The 16,854-nt window shown below is 45.7% G+C and overlaps 1 protein-coding gene across 2 annotated transcripts in view; it reads left to right on the top strand.

Moving 5' to 3' along the window:
* Nucleotides 1–16,854, top strand: part of NRP2 (neuropilin 2) — a 312,308-nt gene that overhangs the window by 142,080 nt on the left and 153,374 nt on the right. For both annotated transcript variants that reach the window (XM_060256874.1, XM_060256875.1), the window contains exons 4-7: nucleotides 1,433–1,663; nucleotides 2,868–3,023; nucleotides 4,989–5,158; nucleotides 8,430–8,585. In XM_060256874.1, the coding sequence (XP_060112857.1) occupies nucleotides 1,433–1,663; nucleotides 2,868–3,023; nucleotides 4,989–5,158; nucleotides 8,430–8,585 (713 nt within the window). The remainder of the gene's footprint in view (nucleotides 1–1,432; nucleotides 1,664–2,867; nucleotides 3,024–4,988; nucleotides 5,159–8,429; nucleotides 8,586–16,854) is intronic.

Below are 16,854 nucleotides of genomic sequence, written 5' to 3'. Positions count from 1 at the left end.
TATGACTCCGAAAAAGCTGGCTAGGATGAGTAAAAAGATGTCGGATAGATGTTGGAAATGTAGAAAACACGAAGGTTCTTTCTTTCATATGTGGTGGACTTGTGAAAAAGCGAAAGAGTTTTGGAAGATGATACAACAAGAAATCTCCAAAATGTTGGGTTATGACTTTAAGAAAACTGCAGAGACTTTTTTGCTTGCATTACAATTAGAAAAATTTCCAAAGGGACGCAGGACTTTAATTTGGTACTTGCTTTCAGCTGCTAGGACATTGTATGCGCAGCTGTGGAAACAGGGAAAAATACCAGAGAAATGGGATTGGATTGTGAAAGTTTTATCGTGGAGTGAGATGGACAAATTAACTAAAACTTTAAGAGACTATGATTTAGATATATTCAAAAAGGAGTGGAAGAAATTTAAAGGGTATATGGAGAAAGAGTGGAATGTAAAAAGACATTGGACAATTTTTTAGTATTAATGAGAAAAGAAAAATATTGAACTTCGATTGGTTAGTGGTACTTTTATAATTGAATTTAAATTTATAACTTTGGGGAAGTTTTCTGCTCTTTGTTTTTTGGGGAGGGGGGCAGTGCATTTGAAGCCTTTTCAGAATTGGTGTGGTGCTTTTCCCCCCGAGCTGGTTCTGCATAATAAAAGTCAGAAGAGTTGTGGAAGTTAATTCTTTGTTACAGCAGTGGAGAACTGTAGGGGTCTTGTAACATTCCCTGTCCCTCCCCCCCCTCCCCTCCCGAATGACCCGGAGAGTAGGGAATTCAATTGTTAATTGTCCAGTCCCTATAGAGCCGTAGTTTCAGTGGAGTCATAGCTTGAACAGAATGCAACCTCTCTCTCCCCCCAGGCACCTTGGGTCTGCAAGAAACAGAGGCACTTAGCCGGCTGGGGTACAATGGAGGCCAGTGTTGGGGTCATCTCTAAATAAGTGGCAATATTGTCTGCACCGCTGGCTGCCAGAGCACGTTCCTTAAGGAGAGAAATAGCTTACATTTCTGGTGTAGATAACGTGGACGAGTAAGAAAGGCCACTCTTGTTTCTTGTCTCAACAAAATCCCTCGTGGAGGCACCCTTCCTATCCCAAACATTTTTTATTTGAGCCGCTGTGACATTTCGGGTTTTTGTGTGTCATTGTGTGGCTCTTAGGATGCTAGACTTCAGGTGTCACTTCAGAGAGACAGCTTTGCTAATTGCCGCTCTGATGGAAAATATAAATGGGGACAGTAATAATTAATAATTAATACTTTTTGCAAGGCTGTAGCCATTTTCTCCATGAGGGATTTGAGTGCTTTGAAAACAATTATGAATTATGCCTCTCCGTCTGGCTACTTTTAGTGAGGCAGCTGACAATGTTGTATATTAATGTCTCTAGTTTTATTCTTTTAAACAAAATTTCGGGGGTCCCCCTTCTCCCTCACTGTAGGTTCAGAAGATTGTTCTCGAAACTTCACCAACTCGAACGGTACCATTGAATCCCCGGGATTTCCTGATAAGTATCCTCATAATTTGGACTGCACTTTCACCATCATGGCCAAGCCAAAGATGGAGATCATCCTTCAATTTCTAACCTTTGACCTCGAAAATGACCCTTTGCAAGTCGGGGAGGGTGACTGCAAGTATGACTGGCTGGACATCTGGGATGGCATTCCTCAAGGTAAGGATGAAAGTGGCATATCTTGTCTTTAAAAGAAAACTTGAACATGGTCCATATAATAATGTTTATGAGGGCCAACCGGATGACATCTAAGAGTGTGTTCGAACTTTCAAGTTCTATGAAACTTGTCTTCAGGTTGGATGTTATCTAAATAAATAGATTAAAAATGTGTTTAACAAAAGAAAGGAGTGTTTCTCAGAACGTGATGGTGAGTCCTGGTCAGGCTACAAGTTATACCCAACTGTTTTGGACTGACAGTTCTGTAAAGATCATAAATTTCCAAAACTTCATAACTATGCCCAAGTTAATGCATTCGGATCCTTAGCTGAGGACAGAAGGTAATTGGAATGAGGGTAGAATTCCATTGTACTTCCTGTGTAACTCCCTGCCCTTCTTGGCTCAATGTAATTGTAAGAGATGGTCAAAATGTGCTTTGAATAACCACATTATAAGCCAGATTGTGGGCATGAGAACCAGAACACTTTTGAGATGCTGGAATATTCTGATCTTTACTATATTTCATAAATTTAAATTTCTTTCAAACCTAGCAGATTGTTTTGTACATCTTATGGACCCCAATTTTGGAAGGAAAAAAAAAGCAACTGAGAACTGTTGTCAGTCCATAAACGAAACCACAATTCCTTATGGCCCCTTATGCCAATGAGAGGGAAGTGCGTTAGAAACATTAGTGGCTGGCTGTGGATTTGTCAGTGGCATTTGCCTGCTGCACACAGCAGCTAAGAACAACCTAAAGGTGACTAGGCAGGGAAGTGTCATAAAAATTGGCTCCCTAGTACTTTGTGGCAGGTGGATGGACAGGCTAGTAAGATTCTTTGTGGTCTGGCAACATTTGGTGGACCTGTTTGTAGGGCTGCTCAGTAGCTGGACGAACACTTGTGAGGGATACTCAGGGTGATCCTGGACTGAGCAGGGTGTTGGACTAGATGGCCTCTGTGGTCCCCTTCTAACTCATGATACTAAGCACAATTTTTTTTAGATGGCTGTGCATTAACATACTATTAACAAGAATAGCTCTTAAAAATTACTCTTAGTTTCAGAAAACATGTTGTCTCGTCTTCCTTTCTCCCATCATGTTTTACTTGGTTAGGGACATGAATTGCTTTTTTCTGCCAATGGGCGAGTCGATGATTAGTCTTGTCAAAATGAACCATAAAGGAGTGTTTTTCTGTTGTTTTCGTTGCAGTCGGCCCCTTAATCGGCAGGTACTGTGGCACCAAAACCCCGTCAGAGATCCGCTCAACAACCGGCATCCTGTCACTCACATTCCACACAGATTTGGCAGTGGCTAAAGACGGCTTTTCAGCGCGCTATTACTTGGTTCAGCAGGAGGCGCCAGAGAGTAAGTTGGCAGGTTTTACAGTTTGCTTTTCCAAATCCATTTTTTCCAGACTTACATATAAACTAAGCTTGTTGTTCATGTTCGATCCTTGAATCTGTCAAGCATTTTCATTATGCTATATGCTGATTTGCTGCTTACCCTCTGCCTATATGGTATGGACCAGTAACTTCCATTTCAATGTATCTGAGGAAGTGTGCCTGCCTACGAAAGCGTATACCTTGAGTAAACCTTTGCTGGTCTTCAAGATGCCCCATGACTCTTAATTTTGTCCTGCTGCTTCAGACACGGCTACCCACCTGAGTCTATCTTCTGTGGAGACATTGAATGTATCAGAGAGCTGTGATCGGCTACTTCTCCCTGATCTTTGTACTTACATTAAAAGACAATCACATAGTTTTCTCCAGGGCTTTTTTTGTAGAAGGAACTTGTTTGCATATTAGACCACACCCTTCTGATGTAGCAAATCCTCCTGGAGCTTACAGTATGCCCTGTACTAACAGCTCTGTAAGCTCTTGGAGGATTGGCTACATCAGGGGGTGTGGCCTAATATGCAAAGGAGCTCCTGCTACAAAAAAAGCCCCGATTTTCTCCTTGAATCCCACAGTCTTTTAATGCAATCAGGGAGAAGTAACCAAATATTTTTGAGGGCACTGCAGAAACGTAGAAAATTAAAAGTTTGAAATCTTATGGCATGTTCAGTGGGGTTTTCCCCCCAACTTTCAAGTTCCAGGATTATAGAGCAGAAATTAGCTTGAGGGGTATGGTCTGTGGAAGAAGGCAGGCAGGCACTTACATCTATGTTAAGAATACAGGAAGAGTCCTGCTGCATCAGACCACTGGTCTACAAAACCCTGCCTGTTTCACTCAGTGGCCCCAGAGGGCCAACTAATGGGGTCCCCTGATGTCGAGCATTTATAAGCTTGAAGAACTGGAATGTCACCACCACACTGTAACTCTTGGGGATATGATTCATTTCTTCCTCTTCTTTGTGATGAGTCACTGTTCTGCTATATGCATGATAAAGTGAGGGCAGAGCTTGCAGTAGTCCCAGAGTGGCCTTCTGCAGTTACTCTTACAAGACATAGGAGTGGCCACTAGCCCAGATAGCTTTAAAAAAGGGAATTAGTCAAATGTATGGAGGATGGACTAAACACAGATAAACTAACATGAATTTGAGCAGACTTTGGAGGATGGTGGAAGACAGGAGGGCCTGGCGTGACTTGGTCCATGGAGTTGCAAAGAGTCGGACTTGACCGTGCAACTGAACAACAACAACTTGAAGGATAGATCTGTCAGCTATTCACTAGGATAGCTAGATAATCTTCCAAGCAGTGGAGCAGTATACTAATGAGCAGGACTTTTTTTGGTAGAAAAAGCCCAGTGAGATCTCATTTGCATATCTGTCCACACCTCCTGGCCATCACCATCTCCGTTGCATAATAGGCCACGCCTCCTCATGCCAAGCCAGCTGGAACTGTGTTCCTGGGCATTCCTGCTCAAAAAAAGCCCTGCTAACGAGTTTGCATGGACAGTGTGGAAGTTAGCTGCACACACTACTTATATCTTGCAGTACCTATACATTACATTGACAAATCAAGGTTTTCAGCAAGATCCTTTTATTTTAGGGCCGGTTTTCTAGTCCCTCGCTAGAGTTAACATAATTCTGTTGCGACTTGACAACATTCCTGGTTCTTTGCGGGTCCCTTGCAAGAGATTTTTGCATCTTTAGAATCATCACCAATTTGGGGATTTCCTTTGGAGCCGTTCCAAATGTCATTTCTGAGCGTCGGCATTTTATTAGGAAGAGTCTTCAAGGAGAGAAATCTGTGTTTGTTTCTGCAGCCACAAGGGCTGGTTTTAATCAGATGCCAGTTGGCTTCCGTGCTTTTGGGTTGGGTCGAGTGGGATTCATAGATCCTGTGTCGAGGAAGATCCCTGCATTTTTGCTCTTTCTGCTTTCTCCAGATTTCCAGTGCAACATTCCCTTGGGGATGGAGTCTGGCCGGATCTCCAATGAACAGATCACCGCCTCCAGTACTTACTCTGACGGCAGGTGGACCCCGCAGCAGAGCCGGCTCAACAGTGACGACAACGGGTGGACGCCCAATATGGATAACAACAAGGAGTACTTACAGGTAGGATCTGCTCCAGTGGTTGCAAGGAACTCTAACTCTCAGTGAACTGAGAAAGGAGTCCCAACATAATTTAGGAAGGGTGGGCAGGCTTAGCAACAGTTGTGTTGCCAGACAGCTGGTGCGATCTGATGTTTAAGCCTGTTTTGTCAAGAACACGGCCCGCCAGAGTCCCCGGCCAGCATTTTGCTCTGTGAAAAGCTTGGCTTGGCGTGGGCAGGCGTGCTGTGTGTCCATGGAAGCGGTCTTGGCAGAGCAGTGGTAGGGGAGAGAAAAGCCTCTTTGTTTGTCTTGAAAGGGGACCCCCACTACCCTCCGGACCTTCGGGTTCCCCTCCCTTGCTCTCTCTCTCTCCGTACCCTTCACGAACCAAACTGATCATCACGCTGTTAAATTGATGGCAGAATACGAGCTCGAGGCTCATCGAGTGCTTTGCTGTTCTTGTTGCCTGCTGGCAGTCAGCGGGAGACCCTTGAACTGCTGTTTGGCAGCGGCGGCCTAACTCTGCCTCTGTGAGCTGAAGGCCGCACCACTGGACCATTAACATTCCAACAGGAGTCTCGGCTTGACCCCAGTGCCCTCACTCCCTGGAACCTGATGGACTTTCCAGAGGGCTAAGAGGGAGAGAACCGCTGCTACTTACAAGCCCCGCAGAGTCAACTGCGGTGATCTAAGTGAGATGGACTTTCTTGCATGCGTAGGGCAGAGTACAGCTAGAATAATATTTATTCTGCTGGGAGAATTGTAACACATACCAGCAGCTGGGAGCTCCAGCAGGAATGCTGGAAGGAAAAAGGCTTTATCAGGGCCTGCACAGAACCAATTTGTGGTGGCCAAAGAGTTGTGGGCTGAACGGAGCTCTATGGGGTGGCAAGCGCTAAAGAGCATTCGGCCCTGGAAGTACTGAAAGGTCATTGGTTGCAGCAGATGTCCAATTCTTCATGGAAGAGTTAAAGGCCATGACCTTTAATAATCCACATCCCTCAGAAATCTCTGGAAAGTGTGAACTGGACTTCACGACTTCATTGTGCTTGCCAAATAAGACCTACATACACCCCCCCCCCCCAATGTATGTTGGCTTCTGTCAGGCCTCATTTGGGGCAGGAGCTCACAGGAGCAGAGCTCTGGAACATCTACATTTTATTGTGCTCTTTCTTTCTCCCCCCTCCCCCACAAATACTTGCTTCTGGGCTCCATCATTCACTCTTCCTGTGAGAATTTTGCTGAACTCTAAGATTTGACAAACTTTCTAATACTGTGTGCAGTTCTGGTCATCGCACCTCAAAAAGGATATTATAGCATTGGAAAAAGTCCAGAAAAGGGCAACTAGAATGATTAAAGGGTTGGAACACTTTCCCTATGAAGAATGGTTAAAACGCTTGGGGCTCTTTAGCTTGGAGAAACGTCGACTGCGGGGTGACATGATAGAGGTTTACAAGATTATGCATGGGATGAAGAAAGTAGAGAAAGAAGTACTTTTCTCCCTTTCTCACAATACAAGAACTCATGGGCATTCAATGAAATTGCTGAGCAGACAGGTTAAAACGGATAAAAGGAAGTACTTCTTCACCCAAAGGGCGATTAACATGTGGAATTCACTGCCACAGGAGGTGGTGGCGGCCACAAGCATAGACAGCTTCAAGAGGGGGTTAGATAAAAATATGGAGCAGAGGTCCATCAGTGGCTATTAGCCACAGTGTGTGTATATATATATGTGTGTGTGTGTGTGTGTGTGTGTATATATATATATAAATTTTTGGCCACTGTGTGACACAGAGTGTTGGACTGGATGGGCCATTGGCCTGATCCAACATGGCTTCTCTTATGTTCTTAACCAAAACATCTAAAGCAGACAGATGGAAATCTTCCTCATGCCACTGTGGCTACATAGGAGAAAGTATGATAGGAGTAAGGTTGGGAGTATGACGGGAGTAAGGTTTTATCATGACAATTATAATTCAAGAAGCATTTTGAGGTGGATGCTGAGCTGATCTAATTTAGTACACCTTCCAGTGATGCCAGGAGTGTGTGGCATATGCAAATGAGTTATGTAAATAAGTTGCGCTAATGAGCTCCACCACCTCTTTTTCTACGAAATGACCCCTGGCTTCTGTTTCACTGCAGTCAGCACAGAACCTTCTTTTTGGTGAAGGCTGTGTTATTTTGATTGTGTGCATTAGGCTATTTGACTTCACTGCCAGGGGGTAAAGTTTTGAACTCCTTTATTCAGCTCAGGGTTACTTTCTCTCTCTCTCTCTCTCTCTCTCTCTCTCTCTCTCTCTCTCTCTGAATTGTATACTAATAGATATCCTGCCTGAATTAGAGACTATATTTCCCCCTGCCATAGCACACTACTGAAACCCTTGGCATTTACCTGCAATTGACTTAGTGAAACATCAGGGGTTCAGCTCTATATGATTAATGGCATACTAGTGAAGGGATACACGGCCTTGCTTATGCTACAATTACTTCCATTCCAGTGCATAACAATTATTATTTTAAAAAATATTATTACAGTTTGCGAGGGAGGCTGGGAATCAGTCGCGTTAAGCATTTTTGCAAGAAAAGCTTCATAAAGATTTTATCCCAGAAAGGTTTGCCGCGTGGTCCGGGGAGGCAAAGCAAGAGAGGGAAGTGAGTAATTCCAAAACATGCCGCCCTCCCTCCGTTTACGAAAACTGTAACAAAACCAGGCAGCCTCGAAAACATTTCCTTCTATGGCTCACACTGCTGCCACATCTAGGAACGTTAACTCGGCTGGTCTGGAAATTGATCCTATTAAGTTCTTACACTGGAACGGAGCTTAGACGGGAGAGGCAACGCTGAGCGTGGCCAGTGGCAAAAGCTACAGCTGCGACACGGCGATCTGCCGCAAATGAAACACTGTTGTGCTAATTCCTACCAGCTGGGCACCCCAATCCTCAGCTTTGCTTTCAGATGGCCCTTTCCCGAAGCAGCTCAATGTACCAATCTCACAGAACGCCTTTAGCCTCCCACACAATGGTTTTGATACCATGTACAGCAGTGAGGATTGGAGACCCACCATGGGTCAGCTGGAGGGGAAATGGAGCGATGTAGTTGTCTCACGCTGCGGTGGGTGGCTTCTTGGTGCTCAGCATCTTTGGTCTGCACCCTGGTTGGGTTTGGAAGATGCTTCGAGCAAAACGTCTGTGAAAGTACATTCAACGTATAAAGTAAAAGGGGATAATCCTTTTTTTAAAAACCCATAATTCCACTTCCCATTCTAGAGCGTGTGCTTTTGCTCCCCTTCCAGGTGGACCTTCGCTTCCTGACAGTGCTGACCGCCATTGCCACCCAGGGCGCCATCTCTCGAGAAACACAAAATGGCTACTACATCCGGTCGTACAAGCTGGAAGTCAGCACAAATGGGGAGGACTGGATGATGTATCGGCATGGCAAAAACCATAAAGTAAGTGACTGTTTTCTCCCCACCTCTCTTCCCTCTTTCCCAGACCAAATTCTAGTCTGCAAAAGATTGCATTGATGGTGGAGTGGAAGGCTTTAACTCAACTGGAGCCCATAATAAAGCAGATTGTGGGGTGCTTTTTTTGGTGGTTGTCAATGTGGTTCACTGCCAAGAAGCAAAACTTCAAGTCTTTTCTCCCTGAGTCATCTATTAGCAATCCTCAGGCTGAGGGAGGCTAGACTACAGTCCACCAGACAGCGGGCCTTCTCGATTGTTGCCCCCTATTGGTGGATTCAAGTGCTGGAAGAAGCTAGGGCCTTGTGGGACATTCGCCCAGTTCCGCAAGGCGTGTAAGACCACTCTATTCCAGCAGGCCTTTAATTTGACATTGGAGGACTGATACGGGGTGACTGAGATACATTGAATATAGCCCGAACGCCATCCGAAGCGAGAAAACATCAGATACAATTAGCACCAGGCTGTTTTTAATTGTTCTTAACCATTTTGATTGTTTAACTTGTTTTATTGTTAAATTGTTCTTATTTTGCTGGTTGTGAGCCGCCCTGAGCCTGCTTTGGCGGGGAGGGCGGGATATAGATCCAATAAACCTCAAACCTTATCTCTTGAGAGATGAGTAAACCTGCGTTCCTTGGAAAACCTGGCCGCTATTGTGCCTCCCTCTCAGCAGAGCGCCCTCAATATGTTTCTCGACTGCAAATGCAGGAGGAGGAAATGCTTTTGCAGCCCAATCGTGTCCCCCCCCCCGCCCCGTACAAGATTCATTGAACATTTATGGCCCGAGCCCCATCTTCATGCTGGGTTAACAATCACAAAACTGCAGTTCAGGAGTTATTGAGGCTTGGAAAATGAAAGGGCACAAACCCTGAGTGGAGATCACAATGTCCTAGAGAATAAAACCCAACGATAAAGAATGAGGTGCAATTTGGTGTGTCGTGGATAGGGGGGATCTGTAGCCGCAGCGCCGGTTGGCAGTGATGCATTGAGTGCTCCGTGCTTGCGCCTGCTTTGTCTGCAAATACAACAAAAAGAAAAAAAACTCTCTGTGTAAAATGCAACTTTAACTTGTTGTGAATAATAAGCATCAAAATACAAAACGAATATTGTCAGTCCATCTCACCAAGTTAAAACCTCATAAGTTACTCAGTGCTCCTACTGCCCTTATGTGGCTGAAAGCCACTAAATTGCATTCAGTCCGGTGTTAAAAGTAGGTGGTCCCAGGGACGCCTGCATTGCTGATAAGGATAGTACTTACTATGGTGTTCCCGTGATTGTGTGTGCTGATTAGAGAAAGCTAGGAATTCATTTAGCACTACTGGACCTGGAAAACTGTACAATACTCATAAGAATGGTCCCTAGAAGAAGGATTTGGGATCTGAAACAGCTTGCAAAGCGGACCGGTTCTCCGTTGGACCACCTACTTTTAATACTGGACTGAATGTCATTTAGCGGCTTTCAGCCACAAAAGGGCAGTAGGAGCACTGAGTAACTTATGTGGTTTTAACTTGGTGAGATGTACTGATAATATTCGTTTTGTATTTTGATACTTATTATTCACAACAAGTTAAAATTGCATTTTACACAGAGAGTTTTTTTCTTTTTGTTGTGGCTTAGTCTCTCCTCTGTGGCCCCGTTTACATTGTGTTGTCTACAAATACAGCTGTGTTGACCCTTGCCGATCCCTGAACCTCAAAACACTTAGTGTGTGCCCTATATAGCCAGGGTCCTGCATATTTTAGGGACTGCCTTTCCCTGCACATGCCCCAGCGAGCACTTCGGTCCGGGTCTCAAAACCTGTTGACAGTTCCCAGCATCAGAGAAGTGAAGCTCAAAACGACAGTCAGGGCCTTTTCCGTTGCTGCCCCTAGCTGGTGGAAATGCGTAAATTGTGACCGATAGAAGTATAGCACCTATTTCTATCTATTTTTCTATTTTCTATTTTTAAACTTTAATTAATTTATAACTGTACCATTTAAATCATTGTGTATCTGTTTTAACTAAATCATGGCTTGCCATGTCTGTGAGCCGCCCTGAGCCCGCCTTTTGGCAGGGGAGGGCGGGATATAAGAATAAAATTTGATTTGATTTGATTTGATTTGAATGAGCTACCGGAGGAGGTTAGGGCCCTGTGAGAGCTCTTATAGTTCCGCAGAGCCTGCAAAACAACATTCTTCCACCAGGTATTTGCTTGAATGGTAACATCTGCAGCAATGGGACTGGCCCATAAGAACACCACCAATGGCCTACTTCACTGCGCTATGGCAATCCTGAGACCTCTGAGTATAGCTGACCACCAGAATTTAAATCGCTGCCTGAAATTATGATAGCAGCACATGCAAATGTTTTAAATGGTTTTTATGTTTTTATTGCTGTTTATTGTATCGGTCACACTAATGTGTCTGTGTCGACCCTTCATTTGTGAGCTGCCCTGAGCCTGCCTTTGGTGGGGAGGAAAGGAAAGGTCCCTTGTGCAAGTGCCAGTCATTTCCGAGTCGGGGTTGACGTTGCTTTCACAACGTTTTCAGGGCAGACTTTTTACCGGGTGGTTTGCCATTGCCTTCCCCAGTCATCTACACTTTATCCCCAGCAAAGCTGGGTACTCATTTTACCGACCTTGGAAGGATGGAAGGCTGAGTCAACCTCGAGCCGGCTACCTGAAAACCCAGCTTCCACCGGGGTTTGAACTCAGGTTGTGAGCAGAGCTTAGGACTGCAGTACTGCAGCTTTACCACTCTGCGCCACAGGGCTGCTTGGTGGGGAGGGCGGGATATAAATAAAACAAATAAATAAAGGGGGAGAGGGGCACTCGTTCCGTGCTCCGGGCAGGTGTGCGTGAGAGCGGGCTTGGCCGTATGGAGCACAGCTGCAAATAATAAAGCCGTGATCGCTCTTGGGAAAGGGAGGCAGCTGTCACTCAACGTCACTTTCTGCAGGAAGGCCTTTCTGGACTGACCCTGCGTGCTCTGCTGCAGAATACTGTGGAACGGGGATTCTCAAACTGCCTCGCATCCGAGTGGGTGGGGGGGAGGAGGAAAACCGGTGGAAGCGAACCCAGAACGAGGCGACAGCTGCTGGCCAGGCGGGGTGATGTCTTCATCTTTCTTTCTAGGCGTCCAAGAAGAAGGCTTTGGCAGTCGATACCGGAGGTTCAGCTTCCTCTTTCATTCCTCTCAGTCCTTGAAGTCTTCAGGGAGGAAGGGGTAGCGAATAGCTGTGTTGCAATCCAGCATTTGCCGGGCTGCCCTCTCACCCTAGTTAGGGTTGACAGCCTCCGGGGTGGGGGGCTGGAGATCTCCCGGTAATACAACTGATCTCCAGAATACAGCAATCAGTTCTTCTGGAGGAAATAGCTACTTTGGAGGGTGGCATTTATGGCGTTCACACCCACTGAGGTCCCTTCTCTGTTCCCAAAGCCTGCTTTCCCTGGGCTTTAGCCTCAAGTCTCCATTAATGTCTTAATCAGGACTTGGCAACCCTATGCCCAGTTTGTATCTAGAGGTGGGACTTTGGGAGCATGGTAAGAAAGTGTTCTGTTCATTGCTATGGGAACACATATATCTGCCATATGCTCAGGGGTGGAATTCTAGCAGGAGCTCCTTTGCATATTAGGCCACTCACCCCCAAGGTAGCCAATCTTCCAAGAGCTTACAAAAAAAGGCCCTTGTAAGCTCTTGGAGGATTGGCTACATCAAAGGTGTGTGGCCTAATATGCAAAGGAACTCCTGCTAGATTTCTACCCCTGCATATACTAAATGAGACCATTGGTTCATTGAGGTCTGTATTGTGTACTGTATTGTGTGCTTTGAATGGCAGCAGCTCTCCAAGGTCTCAGGCAGAGGTCTTTCTCATCCATGGTTGCCAGATCCTTTTAAACTGGAGATGCCAGGGATTGAACCTGGGACTTTCTGCATGCCAAGCAAATGCTCTACCCCTGAGCTATGGCCACCCTCCTCTTATATAATTGCATATTGTTTCTCCCCAGGAGTAAGAGGTTAAAATATCAAAAACTCTCTTCCTGCCTATGGGCTTTTGGAGAAATGGCAGCACAGACAAGGAAGAGGAAACAGCGCATTTCTCAAGATGAGAGATTGGTCTTCTTAAAGAGGTCCAGCCAGCATCTATCTGTCACATTTTTATCCCACTTTCCTTCAAAAGTTCATTGTTCTCTCTTCCCTCATTTTAAAGGGGAAGTTTTCCCCGGGGTTCCAGTCCATTTTGGGTATTGGTTTTCAGTTTTGTTTTGTTTCTCACAACCAGCTGAGGTAAACCTGGTCTTCCTCACACTCTTTGGACGCCCATCTTCGATGGCTGAGAGAACCACCACCTGTTGACCCCGCCTGTCTCTGTTTTGTCTTAGTTACACATAGGAGGCCCAAGTATTTCTCAACCTAGACCTCTAAAGATAAAAAAAGAAAATCCTGAGCAATGTTTTTTTTTGTTGAATCGGAGCCAAGTTTCAGTTTCCAGCAGGGGGAGATGATTCATGTGAGATTGTATCTGCAGTGCTCATGGATCTGGGGAATAGTTAAAATCATGCTCCGGAAGAAAAAGACCATAAATTACACGGGGGTTTGTCACTTTTAGGAAATTTGCCATTTGCAGCAAACCGAGAAGTGAGGTGGATTTTGATAAGGCTTTTCTTGTCACATCTGGCTATCTTCTTCGTACCCATTTTGACACGGTAGTCAACGAGCCGCTCTCTTGGGCAGGTGTAGCTTGCAATAGCAAATGAGTCAATACTTTTATAATGCTGCTTTATCGCAGCCGCACAACTTCATTTGTTATATGGAAAGATGATCCACAAAGATAATTTTTGTTGTATTTATTTTATTTACTTTGTATATACCCACCTATCACCCCCGTGGGGATACAAAGCAGCTAGTTATTTGTCCTCAAGAGTTTCCCCTGCCAACAAAATTTTTGCCTATTTTATGTGAACCTGTGGGCAAAGCTAGACATTCGATCTCAAAGGTGGGACTCTCGTGTTTGCCTCTGACATGCTGAAGGAAAGGTGAAGAGATGGGTGAAGTAGTGAACGTGAGTGGAATAATGGTCCTTTCCACCATTTTTATGGTCCTGGATAGCCCAGGCTAGCTTCATTCTTGGATCTCAGAAGCTAAGCAGGGTTGGCCCTGGTTAGTATTGGATGGGAGACCATCAACAAAGTCCAGGGTAGCTATGGGCAGTCAGGCAATGGCAAACCACCTCTTGCCTTGAAAACTGTACAGGGTCACCCTGCTCCACTGGTGGACCTTCTGAAGGCACCTAGTGTTTTGGCCACTGTGTGACAGAGTGTTGGATTGGATGGGCCATTGGCCTGATCCAACATGGCTTCTCTTATGTCTGGGGCAGTGATGCTCTGTATTTTTGGTGCTTGGCGGGGGGGGGGCAACAATGGGAGGGCTTCTGGAGTTCTGACCATGCTGGTGGACCTCCTGATGACACCTAGGTTTGGGCCACTGTGTGACACAGAATGTTGGACTGTCAGGGCCACTGGCCTAATCCAACATGGTTTCTCTTATGTTCTTAAATTGGCCACAACTTGATGTTACTTCCTCCTACCGTGTTTATTATTTTTTTTAAAAAAATCTCTCTTAGGACATACAGGTTGGCAAGGTGAAACATGTATAAAAAAGAGCGAAGAAACAATAAAAAAGGTATTAAAAATCCACCTGAAAGCACGACAGCAAAAAACACCAAGAAAGCTTTAAAACCCTTGGTTAAAGGCTTAGGTGAAAAAAAGCCTCAATGGCTTCCTGCTCTCTTGCCTAAGGAAAACCTGGTTGGAGCCAGGATGGGTCCACCAGCAAAAGCGTAGTTGGGGAGAAGATACAAACAGAGACAGAACTAAGCATCTACAAAAGAGCAAGCTCATTTGTTCCCCCTTTCCAGTGAGGAGTCAGGTGGTTCAGCAGCTGCAGGAAAAGAACATAAGGATGAGCCGTGCAGGATCAGACCAATGGTCAACTTAGTTCAGTATCTGGTTTCCCACAGTGTCTGACCCAGCTGTCTCAGAAGGCACAAGGGCACAGGAACCAGAAACCTCCTACGCAATTCAAACTTACCTCTAAATATGGATATCCCAATGAGCCATCATAGGTAAACAGGGGAGGGACGGTGGCTCAGTAGTAGAGCAACTGCTTGGTAAGCAGAAGGTCCCAGGTTCAATCCCTGGCATCTCCAAAAAGGGTCCAGGCAAGTAGGCGTGAAAATCCTCAGCTTGAGACCCTGGAGAGCCGCTGCCAGTCTGAGAAGACTTTGATGGACCCAGGGTCTGATTCAGTAGAAGGCAGCTTCATATGTTCATATATGTTCAATGTTCCCTCTAAGATGCAGAGTCTTGTGAGCAAAAATTCTACTTGGTGAGCTACTAGCATTAAAGCTGTGAGCTACTGCATAAATTTTGCTCTGGGGCCATTTTTCCTGAGCTAAGACAAATGTCAGGGGGTGTGGCCTAATATGCAAATGAGTCCCTGCTGGGCTTTTTCTACAAAAAAACCTGGGTTGAACAATGGTGGTGACAGGGGGTGTGGCGTGATATGCAAATGAGTTCCCGCTGGGCTTTTTCTACAAAAAAACCCCTGGGTGGAATAATGGTGGTTTCAGGGGCTGTGGCCTGATATGCAAATGAGTCCCTGCTGGGCCTTTTCTACAAAAAAACCCTGGATGGAACAATGGTGATGTCAGGGGATGTGGCATGATATGCAAATGAGTTCCTGCTGGGCTTTTTCTACAAAAAACCCTGGGTGGAACAATGGTGGTGTCAGGAGGTGTGGCCTGATATGCAAATGAGTTCCCACTGGGGTTTTTTCCCCTACAAAAAACTCTGGGTGGAACAATGGTGGTGTCAGGGGGTGTGGCCTGATATGCAAATGAGTTCCTGCTGGGCTTTTTGTACCAAAAAAGCCCTGGTGGTATGTCAGTGCAGCACTCCTCGTGGCTCAAGCTGAAACAGTTGAATCGAGAATGCCAAATAGATTTGTCAATTCTGCCGCAGTTTGAATTGGTGCCACGGAGTGCAGGGGGAAGAGGAAAAGACGGACGAGGACACTGTCAAATCCCACTTATGCACATAGACATATATCTATAGTGTGTGAGAGAGAGACTGCTGAAGCCTGCAGCAGGTCCCTTTTGTGCTGAATCTGGAAGGTGGGCTCGCAGCCAAATGTAACTGGTGCTACCCACAGGTCAGCTAACATCTACATCTTCATAAAAGAAATTGAGAGAGAGAGAGCGCGCCAGAGAGACAGGAAGAGCCGCATGAAGGAGTGCTGGAGAAGAAAGATAATATTCTCTTCAGAAAGTCGAAAGCGGCCTCCTCCCCTTTTTCAGTTGTCACCGGTTCTGAAAGAGAAGGAAAGAAGAGGGGACGTTTTCTGTAGGACGTTGACTGTGGCGAGTCGACTTCCAGTTCCCTGGCTGCTCTTCAGTGTCAATATGGTTCACACCAAAGGCTAGGGAATAGGGATAAGTGGAATAAAGAAGAGGAAGAAACATGATTAATGGGGGTTTGTAGCAGTGGGGGACCAGGTCTGCGTTTCTCTTTCATGCATTTGGAGAGCGGGTGGTGGAACGGGGAGGTGTCCGGAAAGGCATTTGTGTACCTGACCAGAAAAGACTGAATCTCCAAACCTTTCTACCGCCAAATAATTTCTTTATGCAGCAGGTGGAGAAGGGGGCCTTTTTACACATACGGAGTGCAGTAGCAAGTTTTTCCATCCTACAAAGGTTTATTTAAGCATGGTGTAACATTTGTGAAATAAGCAACTTTTATGCTAATTGGAAATAGGATTTCTGGCAAGGGACTTGCATACACATTGCAATAAGGGGAACATGTAAAAAATAAACCCTCTTTTTTTGCAGAGAAAGTATTAGACCAAAAAGGGAGAAGATTTCCCCTCTCCTTTTACCTCCCCTCTTCCCCTCCCCCCAGCCATGCATCATGCCTCTGTGCCCCGCGACCATTCTGTTTGAAGCATGAATTGCCAAACTTGGGAAGAAGAGGCAGAAATATGGTCAGTGATGCTACCTCTGGGGACAGCCCCCCACCCCTCCGTCTGCAGCTGCCCTGCTCATAGAAAGGGGCTGTGATGGAGCTGTCCAAACTAGGTATACAGCCAGTTTGGTGTAGTGGTGAAGTGTGCAGACTCTTATCTGGGAGAACCGGGTTTGATTCCCCACTCCTCCACTTGCAGCTGCTGGAATGGCCTTGGGTCAGCCATAGCTCTCACAGGAGTTGTCCTTGAAAGGCAGC

This window comes from Heteronotia binoei, chromosome 16 (genome assembly GCF_032191835.1).
Source record: "Heteronotia binoei isolate CCM8104 ecotype False Entrance Well chromosome 16, APGP_CSIRO_Hbin_v1, whole genome shotgun sequence".
In the NCBI taxonomy this organism is placed as follows: Eukaryota; Metazoa; Chordata; class Lepidosauria; order Squamata; family Gekkonidae; genus Heteronotia; species Heteronotia binoei.
Note: the sequence above shows the minus strand (reverse complement) of the source record. Positions and strands in the feature narration are given on the sequence as shown.